This window comes from Poromitra crassiceps (genome assembly GCF_964638095.1).
Source record: "Poromitra crassiceps genome assembly, chromosome: 11".
In the NCBI taxonomy this organism is placed as follows: domain Eukaryota; kingdom Metazoa; phylum Chordata; class Actinopteri; order Beryciformes; family Melamphaidae; genus Poromitra; species Poromitra crassiceps.
Window position 1 is genome coordinate 40,758,118 of NC_139643.1, and position 13,976 is coordinate 40,772,093.

At 43.3% G+C, this 13,976-nt stretch overlaps 1 protein-coding gene across 2 annotated transcripts; it reads left to right on the top strand.

The window, feature by feature from the left end:
• Window positions 1–352: 352 nt before the first annotated feature.
• Window positions 353–4,474, top strand: nkiras1 (NFKB inhibitor interacting Ras-like 1). Of its 2 annotated transcripts, XR_014553137.1 has the most exons (5): window positions 353–410; window positions 702–802; window positions 1,090–1,331; window positions 1,692–1,981; window positions 4,418–4,474. XR_014553137.1 is itself a non-coding variant. In XM_083645710.1 (4 exons), the coding sequence occupies exons 2-4, from the start codon at window positions 709–711 to the stop codon at window positions 1,929–1,931; spliced, it is 576 nt and encodes a 191-aa protein (XP_083501836.1). In that variant the 5' UTR covers window positions 353–410; window positions 702–708; the 3' UTR covers window positions 1,932–4,119. The 2 variants fall into 2 exon arrangements, 1 of the variants encoding a protein (XP_083501836.1); XM_083645710.1 differs by lacking the exon at window positions 4,418–4,474 and having other exon boundaries at window positions 1,692–4,119.
• Window positions 4,475–13,976: the final 9,502 nt, after the last annotated feature.

The window sequence follows — 13,976 nt, forward strand, 5'->3', positions numbered from 1 at the left end:
TGCGCTGTCACTTTCAGGGCGAAAACAATGTTGCCTTCAATGTTATCGGAAATAGTGTAGTTATGAGCTATGAGCACATGACCAGCTGATAGGAGCTCATGCGGAAGCACTTGAAGGCAATATGTCACCCTCTATCAAAGCCAAACTAATACCCCATTCCAAAACTACTACTACTAGCAGAGCCAGCGGCTGACATATGACTGATAAAGTCTGTCTCTTCCCCACTCCACCACACAGAGCAGCAGCAAACAAATCCATACAGAGATTGATGCGACGTAAAGAAACATGAACTCCTCTCCTCCAGACACGCATGCGCAGAAGAGATAAGTGAAATCTGAGAAGGATGATGGATGCTCGGGTTGTTGTGATGCTCCCTTTGAGAACTTGATACAACTATCCACCTTATTGAAGTAAGGAACATTAACGTGACATTTTGTGGTAATGTACTGGTTTTTCAACTAGAATATGTGAGCATGAGACTGTTATTGCTCTATATATTACACAAAATAAGGTGCTAGCGGCTAGCTAAGCTAATTCCGTTAGCTAATCAACATAACACTTCCTCATCCAGCCAACTACAGTCAGAGTTGCGTTTAGCTGTTTTACTATAGCTCTCATCAGGTTAATGCTATTATATTATTGCTCATTTATGCCAAACGATTAAACATAACGTTGCAATGTTCTATTCACATGCTTTGTAGACTCGAAATGGGAAAAGGCTGTAAAGTGGTGGTGTGTGGCCAGGCAGCTGTTGGAAAAACTGCCATCCTTGAACAGTTACTGTACGGCAGTCACACTGTTGGTAAGTCTGTGAAGTGTGAACTTTATATTTGTAGAATAGAGTTGATCACCTTTTTAGGCTGACATGAGTCTATGCGTTATATGAGGTGGTAGTAGTAGTACCAAGCTATACCAAATTGATCTGAAAGTTATTTGAATTTAGGGTAATTTGAGGCCAAACACGAATAAATGAATGCTTTTCATTAGTCTGGTTTATAGTGATGGTTTTCCCCGTACGATAGTTTACCACTACACCCCTGGTAACCTGCAAGTATATCATCTTAATGTGATGTGACCGCTGCTTTTAAGGTTCTGAATCCAGCGAGACGCAGGAGGATGTGTATGTGGCCTCAGTAGAAACCGACCGTGGTGTGAAGGAACAGCTGAGGCTCTATGATACCAGGGGCCTCCACGACGGACTAGACCTCCCCAAGCACTACTACTCTGTGGCAGACGGCTTCGTACTCGTCTACAGCGTGGACAGCTTGGAGTCTTTCAAGAAGGTGGACATTCTGAAGAAGGAAATAGACAAGTCCAGAGACAAGAAAGAGGTACGGTTGGTTCAAATTACACCGCAACTGTCGTTAAATAGCTTCCTACCTGTAAGCCTTACAGCTCCCTCCCTTGTCTTATTTCTTGTATGCAGAAAATGTCTCACTTAGCTCCATTGACAAATTTTGTGTTGCCTTGCTTAACGGCAAACGTCCACACCACATAGAACACTTTACAACTGTATTTTACAACGGTATGACATAAGTTAGCAGGGGAAAAATGTCTATATCTGCCTAAATCATATTGCACACCAGACAAAATCTTCAAAACAAATCAAGGTCTAGACAAAAATATGGATTTTTTAAATTGAAAATGTGTTGGGACCTGTATATGGATGATCTGTGTGTTGTGCTTGCCAGGTGACGGTCATCGTGCTGGGCAACAAGACGGACCTGCGTGAGCGGCGTGAGGTGGAGGCGGACGCGGCGCAGCAGTGGGCGCGGGGCGAGAAGGTGAAGCTGTGGGAGGTGAGCGTGAGTGAGCGCGGCTCGCTGATCGAGCCCTTCACCACGCTCACCAGCCGCCTCACCCAGCCCCAGAGCAAGTCTGCCTTCCCCCTGCCCGGACGCAAGAGCAAGGGCACCCCATCCGACATCTGAGACAGCTTTAGGGCTGACCCTAATGCTTCGAAGCTTCAACGGTTGCCATGGTAATCAACATCCAAATCAGTATTCGAAAGCTTATCTATATATATTTTTTTTTTCAGGGCAGGTCACTCAGAGCGGCAGCGGTGAGGTCAGGAACGCTTAGTGAGGTGTCGCTTTGTGAGATGGCCCCTAGTTTCCCGGCTGGGCGGTGTCAGCCAGGCCAATCACGGTGCTTAAACACGGCAAACTCCACTCAACCAGGATGCCGGGCGACTTTAAGCAAACGCACATTCAAACGCCAACACCACAGAATGTTTACTCTGTGCCGCGGAGCTGATGGGGGTGCAAGTGTTGTGAAAATGGCAAAACTAAACATTCTTTGCCAGTTTTGAACCCAGTGAGTATGTGTTCAAGTGAATTCAACTCGCTTGTTTCTATGAGGTAGCTCCGTTATGAGCTGAACTAGGCTGCCGTGTTTTTGCCAAACGTCAATGCAAAACAGCCCAGTGGACAGAAATATATCCATCAGTAATTCTGCCCATTTTCTGCAGGCAGTTGAATTGGACACATGTGCCCTGGGCCTGTACAGCCCGGTCGAAGCTTAGAATATTCACAGGTAATTCTCACTGAAGCTTCAAAGCCCCCAAAATGGTATTCGGCACAGCCCTAGAAGATGCCTCGCTCCTTTTCTCTTCCCTTTACACTTGTGCTGCCTTCACATCACAAGGGAATAACCATCAGAACGAACCGGGGGTCTGTTTGAAGTCGTCGAGGCACCATCAGTGATACATGATGCGTTTGGGTTCACGTTTTGCAACAAAACAAACCAAAACTCCAGCAGGTAGTTATGTCCTGCCATGGCATTCTAAAGTAATAATCTGGGACATTTTCATAGAAATAAATGTCTGTTTTGCTACTCTCTATCTCTGATCGCAATAACCCAACAGTGATTCAACCTATAGCCAGTTCATGAAAGCTTTTCCTTTTGCTGTGTTTACATTTGTACTTCCTGTCCTCTGGCGCACAGGAAGTGATGCGTTTTACATTCCCAGTTTGTTTGGAATAAGTAGAAGAACTGTGCAGCGTAGTTAGCATGAGCAGTGATAGCCACCATGGCCGAACAGAGAGAGTCAAACTGCATTAAGAGAACATCCGAGGAGAAAGACGTCACAGCACTGACTGGACACCCTGTTTGATTGACAGGTGATCTCAACACCACAGCAATGAGGCTGAGCACCAAAGATGGAAACAGAATCAAAAGCACCCACCCCCTCAAGGTCCAAGTAGTATTTGAAAGCCGACATAAACAGTTTTCAAATAGGAAACTGATGTCTACCATATCTTTCCCAAGTGATGTGAACGCGGCATTATATTTCCTGTCCTCTGGCAGGACTCAGCCAGTCTTTGTGCGCCTTCGTAAGAGGCGCACTCTCTAAAGCAGTGGTTCTCAACATGGGGTCCACAGCAAATTGATGATTTGTTAAACTTCAGCATTATTTTGTTTACAAGAAGTTTAAACAATTAGAAAATAATGACGGTTTTGAGCATAGTTTGACTGTTATCTCTCTACCTACAATACAGACAGTCATGCGATTCTGGAGAAAATAATCTCGAACAATAAAAAATATTCTGAGATTTGGATCCGAGACAAAATCTCATCAAATGGGGGGGTCCGTGGCCCTAATGTGGACTAGGGGTCTTTGATATGAAAAAGATTGAGAATCACTGCTCTAAAGTATGGCCTGGCAGCAATAATATTTATGGTACTGCCCTGACATGTACGATTTCATAATTATGTATGTCTGGCGTTAGTTGCAATCCTGTGTGTTGTCTAGCCTGTAATCCAATAGCTACTAGTTGAAACCTGTAGCTATAAACCTATCTAACATTAGATGTGTCTGTGTTAGAGCAAATATTTATTTTATAACTAATTTATTTTTGTCACTTTAACGAACTACATTCCTTTTGAGTAAGAAAATAGTAAAACAATGTGAAGCGCGAACTGTGCTGTTTAATTCATGTCCTTTGTGTTTCAAGAGTAATAAACGTTGAATGTGCTGCTAGTAGAACAGAGCTGGAATCATGGTGAGGTTAGTCTTACTTAGAGGCTGAGGCTCTTTACTGATACACAGTAAACTATGTAATCATTAGGTTTGCTCCAGTTCTTATTCTCTGATCTCTGTCATGTTAATGTGATATATGCCAAGGACTCGGTCTTAAGATGCACTGAATAAAATGTAGCTTCTTGATACTAAACCGCTCTTGTGACGGCTTTCTTTTGGATACCAGTGTCGTTCCATAATAAGCCATGTTAATGAACAGTATCCATACAAAATTGAACCAACTCAAAGGCATTACAAAATGCAGTCAAATTATGACGCTTCAATTGGTCATGTGTTTAATTATTACAACTACACATTCTTACAATTCACAAATGCATCCAGGTCAAACTAATTCCAAGTGTTAAGTATGAAGGCATTTGTAAAATTCTTCAACAGCTCTCAGTACCAGGTCTGCAGTCGGTGAGCAGGGAGCAGATGGACAGGAGGACCTTGGGAGATGGTGAGCATAGCAGGGCTTCAGGATGTCCCTGAGGCAGATTTCTCCCTGACTGCTGATCCGACAGTGGTGGATCCTCATACGAAACCTCACACACACACACAAAAGAGAGATGAGTCAGTAATCTATAGCTCCAATGCATTCAAATACAGTAAATTGATGCTTGATGACTTGGACATGCTGTATCAGGGCAAAGTGACCTGATGCATTCGGTCTTGGACACGAGATCACTGAAGTAGAATGAGCTGCATGTTTCACTTCGGTGCTTTCTATAGCGCAGGACCGCCCTCTAGTGGAAAATATGGAAACTTCTCCAGATCAACAAAAGGACTCGGGAAGAGCCATGGTGAAGAGGCCACTGCTGAATGGTTTGAACTTGAACCTAATGCTAAATCACCGATTCAAACAGGTTTCATATGATGCTAATACACATTTTTAATTGGAGCACAATGTCCAGGAAGAACACTTCTGGCCTGGAGGGCCCAGCGTCGCCGTCTACTCCTAGATGTTGTCTCCTTTAGGACCAGCACTGTCGCAACAGAAGAGGAATTCACTCAGGAGTCAATACCTACATTTCAACCCCTTCAACTGACCTAATTTTAGGTCCACATCCTTCATGTCACCCTCCTCCTGTACTCTGTCCACTGGCTGCTAGATGCCTGTTCCAAATTTACACCCTGGTGCTGATGAACAAGGGAGCTGTACTCCACTGCCTCCACAGTCCAGTCCTACACCTCTATACATCCAGTCCATGCTTTTCTCTTTGAAATACTAACAGTACCTGTATTGTCACATCAATATAAACGCCCTGACCATGACTTCATTATTACTGGCTACTGTAGTGCTCTCAAAGTAGCCTAAATCAGGGGTTTTCAAAGTCTGAGACTGTCGGCCTCTCCCCAGACAAAGCTTGGAAAAAAGAGCCCCCGTCGCTCAATTCCTGGATGCCTGTGGGATCATAATTATGTTATTTGATCCCAAGACACTCAACAATTGAGCCAAGATAGCTTGACATACTTCAGACACCAAATATGGCACAAAAAAACTGTCACATTCCGCAAAACTACTGTATCTCTGAACTACCGCTTTAATCAAATCACACATATTTAGGCATATTTCCCCTTTTGATAACTGATGTCATATTTTTTCACTTCCTTCACTGAGCCTCCCCTGAAACTGCTTGGAGCCCCCCCCCCCCGGGGAGTCCCGCCTCCCACTTTGAAAACCTCTGGGCTAAATTACACAGGATAACAGCATTGGCTAAATGATATGGTCAAAGGCTACAGTAATTGCCATCATTATCATCTCTTACCATTCCCAACCTCCATTACATGTCACTGTCGTTGGTCATTCATTAAACAGTAAGTACCATGTGAGTCATCCTGCCAACAGAGTAAGTGAGTCAGAGAGAGAAAAATATGCGCAATGTTAATTTGCTTGTGGAGATGAAGAGGAGTAGCAGCAGCAGCAGGGCTTACTAGCTTCACAAGAGCCTTGATTTAACAATGAACAAATGATGATAACAGTACCAACACCAGTACCATTAAAGTCATAGCGATACCAATAGAGTATTAATCTCGGCACACTGAACTGTCAACTCCGTCACATACACAGCGCTCGACGTCACCACCACCACAGACCAGCATATTCCCTTTGAGTAGGAGCAATGGGGAGCCTGGAAGACGGTGGATGGTTTGATTCCCGACTGTGGAATTTCCTGTGCTTTGGGCCCTCTTTGTGTCTGTGTCTCCCTCGACTTTCCTCCCGTCTAGACGGACTGAGAGGAGAGCGGAGCACCTGCTTTGGAAAGTGAGATTGATGTCTCACATTTTCTCCTCATGTAGTTACTTAGCAGCACAGAAGTGTAACCGGTTAATTGCCTAACATCAGATTCATGTCATGGATTATTCTTGGAATTGCTGACACTTTATCATTGATTTTGTGGTTATCACTGTTTAGGAGTGTACCAGAGGTTTTCAAAGTGGGGAGGCGGGCCTCCTCAGGGGGGCTCCAAACAGTTTCAGGGGAGGCTCAGTGAATGGAAGTGAAAAGATATTACATTAGTTATTAAAATGAGATCTCATAGAATAGCCTAAATGTGTGTGATCTGGTTGAAGAGATAGTTCAGATATACAGTAGTTTGGGGGAATTTGACAATTTTTCCCACTTTCCCAGAGTCAGAAACGAATAAATACCTTCAGACAGACCTTTTTATGTATTTGGTGTAGTCTGAAGTATGTCAAACAGTAATATCAGTCTATCTTGGCTCAATTGTTGAGTGTCTATTAGATCAAATAACACAATCATCATCCCATAGGCATCCAGGAATTGAGCGACCCAGGGTGACCCAGGAGAGCCCTCTAATTCTCTGCCTAATTTAATTGGATGGAGGAAGGTGAGGGCCTTATTGGATCATCTTGTCCCAGGCCCGGGCAAGATATGCAGCGGTCCTGCCAACAAGGCCAGCTTTAGCTGCTCAGCTTAGAGTTTAAGAAGGCAAATTAAATGGCAAATTGAAAAGTGTTTTATGGAGCCCATCATCAAGCAGTCAATTATCTGGATATATTTCTGACATAAAAGAAAAGAAAAGAAAAAAGATTTACATCAGGCTACAGCTGTGCCTGTAATAACCCAGCCAGTACCAAGTGCTATTGAAACGTCTCCAGTCATACCTGCATTTGATCCTTTTTGTACACAGATCTAGAAAAAAAAGACTATTTGTATGGTTTTGCTTACAGCCAATCAACACAAGCGTTCTTCAATTTGATGTAACGTGTGATTGGCCCACTACCGCAGCACCTACAACCCAACCCATACAGTCTGCAGGGTTTTTCCAGGGTCAGAATGGCCCTTTTGGGCGGGGGGGGGGGGGTGATATGCACGACAGTAAGCATGATCGGTCCATGTAAAGACTGAACTTATGGAGAAGTGTGTTTTTAAAGCATCCCAGGTTTCAGATTAAGTCATTTCAACGTAAAACTGTGGGACTTTAACTTTGAAATCCTCTAAAATGATACAGTAAAAAAAGACTTGATTCTGGGTTAGTGTAGTGAGCAATGTGTTTTTACAGCACCTCCAGTTTCAGAAAGGAAACCATTTTAAGGTGCACATGTGGGACCTTAACGTTGAAATTCTCTAAAATGATACAGTAAAAAAGACTTGATTTTGAGTTAATATGCAGTCAGTGTGGTCCTGAACTCCAATATATCAGTCATTGTCAGGCCCCCCCCCCCTCCCCACAATGCAAAATCAAAGAATGTAATAGTAATGTCCCTCAGAAATGTAGTGGGATGTTTTAATTTATGGGGCTAAAACCTCGTTGGGGGGCGCAAAAACAATCCCTCTATGCAGGAAAAACCCTGTCCAAAAATAGCCGAGCAGACACGTCCAAGGCCCCCCTCCCCCTTCTTCCTTCCCCCAGTATATAGAAAAATACCACATGTCCCCTACAGGAACGCTGTTCATTTGCACTGTGCTACCAGCATTCCTACCGGGAGCCTGGGCCTGCGATGGGACTGCTAATATGCAGGTTAGCGGTCATACCGCAAGACCTCAGCCGGGGCGAGACACTGCACCAGGAATAGATGTATTGTATCATTTCCCACTGAGCGAAGTGGGGGCCGGAGGTTTCTGTCTCTTCTCTTCAGACAGAGGCGTCTCATGTCAGACTGAGCCTGTGTTTCCTCCTCCCCCTCCGCCAGACAAAGGCCACCCACTACTTTGTGTGTCGCGGTAATATGCCATGCAATCACTGTTGTCATTCACTTCACTATCAGGGGGGCTTCTTCTGCAACCGCTGTGTACAGATGCACCATAGGAGAAGTGACATTTCGTATTTTTTTTAATATTTTTTTTTAACCTTTCAAACATCCACACTCCCATCATATTGCATCACCCCATTCCCCCCCCCCCCCCCCCCCCCCCCACCCCCACTGCGTGTTCACACAATCCACCACTAGCAGCCACCACAATCTGTTTTAACATGCAGGTTTTGGCATTTTTGGACCTGAAGTTCACAGTACATTACGGTATCTACCAAAATATCACGGTATACGGTATGTCACGGTATTAACACAGACTATATGTGGACACACGCCATAAATCGGTGAATTTTTCTTGATCTTGGGGAGAGATTGTTGAGGGTTTTTTTTTGCTCCAGAAAAAGAATACAGTCCAGAAAGTGAGTTTGGACAGCCAGAAATCTCAGCAGCTGGACAAGTAATGGTTGAGCCATTGGTATTGATCAAGAACCATATCAAATATATTGGTGGTGGTAGTGGTTACAGTTAAAAAAAGGTGATGGAAAAAAGCTGATCATACGAGACCAAAATGCAGCCATCTGCTCTTCTTTGTAGATCAAATGAATTAATTATTCTTAATCTCAGCCTTCTTAATTAATAATAAAATTATTCTTAATCTCAGCCATGAGCCTTTTTACACTCAAACACTGGATCCTGGTGTGCGAGTCTCTGTGACCTTAATGCAGGCACTGCCATCACCACATACCGGGCTTCATTTCAATCATGGCTATCTGCTCGCGCCGGTTACCGCGACGACAGGGAGAAACACACTGTAATAAGCTGTCTGACCGAGACAATATAATGACTGCACTCCACTTGAGTGGCTGGCAGACTCTATGGCCCGTCCCACCTCGGCAATTTAATACAATGGCAATCAGCCTGTACATTTCCTCCCTGTGCTTTATGAGGAGGGCGCTGGATGAATATCAAATGTTAGAGCTGGGCAATATGGACAAAATCAATTATCATCATCATCATCACTATTATATTTGACCAAATACCTCAATATTGATATTCCGACAATATAATATATGACTATTGGTGCTTTCGCTAAATAAAGTAGGCTATTTACACAATGAGATTTTTGATAAACAATCATCAGTAATGTGGATGTAATGAATAGAATACAAATAGAACAGCTAAAACAGTCTTTACACTTTACTGTAATGCATCCTTTAAAACCAGCAAAAGACAACACTTATGTCATGATATCCAAAATCTAAGATGATATCTAGTCTCATATCACGATATCAATAAATATAGATATATTGCCCAGCCCTATGTTATCATTTGTATTCGACTCTTGGGGGGGGGGGGGATGCGTCAATTCCAGCAGATCAATAACTTCTGTTTTATATTGATATAATAGTGTTAAATAGTTCTATACTCTGACAGCAATCACTGATATACTGTTTGGTTAGTTACAAGGGTCTCGCCTCTGCTTTGCGGTAAACAGAAGAGAAACCTTTCTGGTAGGCCTATCCCATGCCGCCTTATCCAATCAGGAGAAAGAACTCCACAAAGAGGATTGAGTCAAAACGGTTCTCATTCCCAAGTAGTCAAATAGTGACTGACTACTTTGACTACTTGGGAATGAGACATCGCTGATGATGTCATAGACGATGATGTCACTGATGATGTCACAATGTCTATGACATCATCAGTGACATCACAATTGCTTGAATGCCACGCAGCAGCCGAGCTGCGGGCGAGCTGCGTATGCTAGCTGCAGGGCGGGCGAGGCCGCATACGGGTAAGCCTAGGAATCGGGCACACGAGATGCCTAGTTTTGTAAATTTGCCACAAAAAAAATCTGCAGCGACTGAGAACTGTGTGGATGATCCAGCTGTGAGGCGCAACATCAATTTCCCCCTCGACTGCAACCTGCCAGGCAGGTAAAAAAACTCAAACTTCTTAAATGTTACATCTATGCAGCAGCTCAGAGGTAGCGGCGCTACACTAACGCTAGATGCAGCAGCTCAGAGGTAGCGGCACTGCTTCCAGTGCTTTTCCGACGTGACACCGGTGCAAAGGCCAGCCACTTCCTCTCCAGGGAGCCAGGCTTTTTATAGCTGTGAAAAGGCTGTTCAGATGACCTCAGCAGTCTCCGACGCACAGCCAGCGGCGGTACAGCAAGCAAGGCCACACAGCATCCAACTCGGGGCACAACACTCTACCTCAGGGGTGGGCAATTATTTTTCCTGGGGGGCCACATAAGCAACCCAGATCGTTGCCGGGGGCCGAAAAAATATTTTCATGCCGTAACCTCAAATTTTCTCACTAGCTTAAATTGCGCACTTATTCTTCAGTATTTATTATATTGAAAATCACTCAAGACAGCCAATTTAGGTCATCTCATTCGATTCTTCTAGCTTCATAAGTAAAATGGTGTGGTTTGTATTAGACCTCCCGGGCCAGGCAGGAGGGGCCGGGTCTGGCCCCTGGGCCCCGCATAATGCCCTGGTCTGCTCTACCTCAACACACACACACACACACACACACACACACACACACACACACACACACACACACACACACACACACACACACACACACACACACACTTAACCAAGATAAAAGCCTAATAATTAAGGTTTTCTATAAATACATGTCAAATAACTGTATAAACCCTGCTATCTATCATGTAGTGAGAAAGTCTACAGCCTGAAACATCCACTCCATACAGCATACAGATGCGACCATAATGCAACAGTGCTGCCCAGCATCTCAGTAGCTTGTTTATTTGTCATTTTATTGGCTAAGACATGCAAGGCTTCCACGCACTCCATTTCTATCTCTATCGACACAGGAAGAGATGGCCTTGCAACTTAATCAGAGATATTCAAGACCGTTGCCTGGATGTGACTAAAGGACTAGTTGCATCATTTCTCACAAATGTTGGGAAATACTTTCGTACAGCGAAACGACCCAACCTGCTACCAAAACACTGCCATATTCACTCACCTCCTGCGGTTTGGCGGCGGGTCCAATATAATGTCAGCCAATTCCTTCTGAAGTCTGCAAATAATAAAGGCAAATAAAATCCACATTAAGATCTAGCTCCTATAGAAGCAACACAAATGAGACCGGATGTAAAGGACAAATTCCTTAAAGTCAAAATCCTTATTCTCCAAATGAAACCTCCCAAGAATCAGAAAAGGCTATTCGTGTCAGATGCTACCATCACAAAACCTTCCCCCATCTTCTCCGATTCATTCTCTCTGCACCTGCCTGGACATCAGTTCCACTCGCCAGGAATAGAAAGAGGCTGGACTAACATCAGGCATGGGATAAACAGATTTCCTCCAAGCCAAAGTTTAGTGGCACTGGCAATCCCCCTTTTAACCACTCATTATACCAAGTGATGTGGGACATACAATTATGGGTAAACTATGATCTCCAGTTAAGGCAAACATCCACCAATATCAACAAAAATATAGATTTTCAGAAAAGGATGAATGTATTAGCATGTTTCAAAATGGATAGAGTACTTACAGTGAAAAAAGAAACAATCCGCACACCGAGGAGCTCCCGTTAGCCGAGAAAGCGTCTGAGGAAGGGCCGGTGTGTGCCCGAAACGTCACGCTGTGTTGCAAATAAAAATAACCTAAACGGGAGCTCCTCGGTGTGCGGATTGTTTCTTTTTTCACTGTATTAGCATGTTTTCCACCCTCAAAAGACCTTAGTATCTTCATATAACCAACACCAATCTGGTGCTATGGAGTACAATATGAATGTAGGTCATAGAGATTTATGTTAGTCTGAGAAGTCAGCTAATGTGTATTCTGCAGTTAAAAGGGTGGATTTACCCTCCACTACATCCTTTATGCAGACACTTAAAGCACTTCTTAATTCATCTTTAAAATATTACCAGTGGTGGAAAAAGTACTCGGATATTGATTCAAGTAAAAGTAGAAGTAGCAATACCGCAGTGTAAAAGTAATGTAAAAAGTAACAAAATTATCATACAAATTACGATAATTATTGTACACCTGGCGACGCTGTAAAGAAAATTAAAACATGGCAGCCCATTTCAAACATGATCTTTCTGAACTATATGAAAATTGCTCAGCGAAATGTGTTTCTTCTTCATTTTACTAGATTATTTTACTTTATATTATTCTCTTTAAAGAGGGTGAACTGAAGGGGGCGTGTAAGAGCCAGTACAAGATAAACAATGAGTTTTCTGAACTGTGAATCATACAAAGCCACTCTAGTGGAGGCCAACAATAAAATAATATTATATTAGCAAAATAAGGGCCCTTTAACTTCATCGTGCACCTTTTGGACTGTAAAATCCTATTTATCACTCAGAAGCTTCTAATTTGTATGTATATATTGGACTGCAATATTATTTTTGTGATTTTATCTTTCTATATATTTTCTGTCTTCTGACTATTAATGTGACCGCTACGCTGCATACTTACACTAAGTTAAATTCCTCGTATGTAATCTGATTACTTACTAACTCCCGGTACTGATTACTGTGGGAATAAAAGTGATTCGGATGTTGTGATCATCCACGCAGCAGAGGGATACTTCTTCCACAGCTGCAGAGGAGGAGGAGGGGAGGACCCCCCCCCCCCGACACACACACACACACAGACACAGACACACACACACACACACAGACCTCCCCCAGCTTGTCAACAATAATTGACTCTGCCATGTTGCTCCACTTTGTTGGCTCTGGAACACAGTTAGGGCTCAAGCCACAGCAAAAAGCACTCTCTCCCACTCAGATCAAGGCAAAACAGAGCGGCTGTGAAGAGGCTCATCAGAAAATGCAATTCTCTTTAGTGGGACATTGCGTTTTGAAGACGCACACCATGTGGTGATGATAGACATTTGATCATTTTCATGCCAAAATCAGTTTCCTCGGGATGCACAATAATGTCGGCACATCATCGGTATCGGCCGATAAAGGCTTCAAAATTAAATATCGGTATCGGCCGGAAACAAAAATTTCTGCCGATATGACAGGCCGATAAAAATTATGCTTAAATGACCCAGGGAGAGCATGAATGATGAATCCTAGGATGAATCTTAGTTTTGTTTGGGAGGGGGGGGGGGGAGGGCGTGCATATCGTGTCGTAATCAGCCAAAAGACTTGGAAAATATCGCCATATCTGATATTGGCAAAAAAATCCAATATTGTGCATCCCTATAGTGTTTCCCACAGAATTGTATTCTTCAGGTAGAAAAGCCTCTGAATCAGCGTGGGTGTCAAACTCAATTTCATCCTGGGCCACTTCAGTATGGTTGCCCTCAAGGGACCGGTTGTAAATGTAACACGATATACATGGATCTAGCCTACTTATTATCATATTACATAATTAATTGCCTCTGATTCGATTATTATTGATTTTTAGTAATAACCTAATAATTAATAACTAGGTCTGAAAGCAGAATTATAGGAAAAATAATTGCAAACAGACAACTAATAGCCTACAACTTTCAGAACTAATTAGAATTAGAATTGTATTGTGCAAATTGTATTCTTTCCTTGCTCTCGCAGGCCACATAAAATGAGGTGCCGGGCCGGATTTGGCCCCCGGGCCTCGAGTTTGACACGTAGTTTAGACCAACACGTACCAAATGTCTCCATTGAAACCCAAACCGATGCAATGCTTAATAACACTGTATAAACAAAAACAAACATAAAAACTATGGGTGATGTACCTTGAAGTTCCTGGGT

Excerpts from the sequence above, each read along its gene's own strand:
- nkiras1 (XM_083645710.1), top strand. The coding sequence starts at position 709 with ATGGGAAAAGGCTGTAAAGTGGTGGTGTGTGGCCAGGCAGCTGTTGGA. Across the intron at positions 803-1,089 it reads GTACGGCAGTCACACTGTTG|GTTCTGAATCCAGCGAGACG; the intron begins GTAAGTCTGTGA and ends GCTGCTTTTAAG. Across the intron at positions 1,332-1,691 it reads AGTCCAGAGACAAGAAAGAG|GTGACGGTCATCGTGCTGGG; the intron begins GTACGGTTGGTT and ends TGTGCTTGCCAG.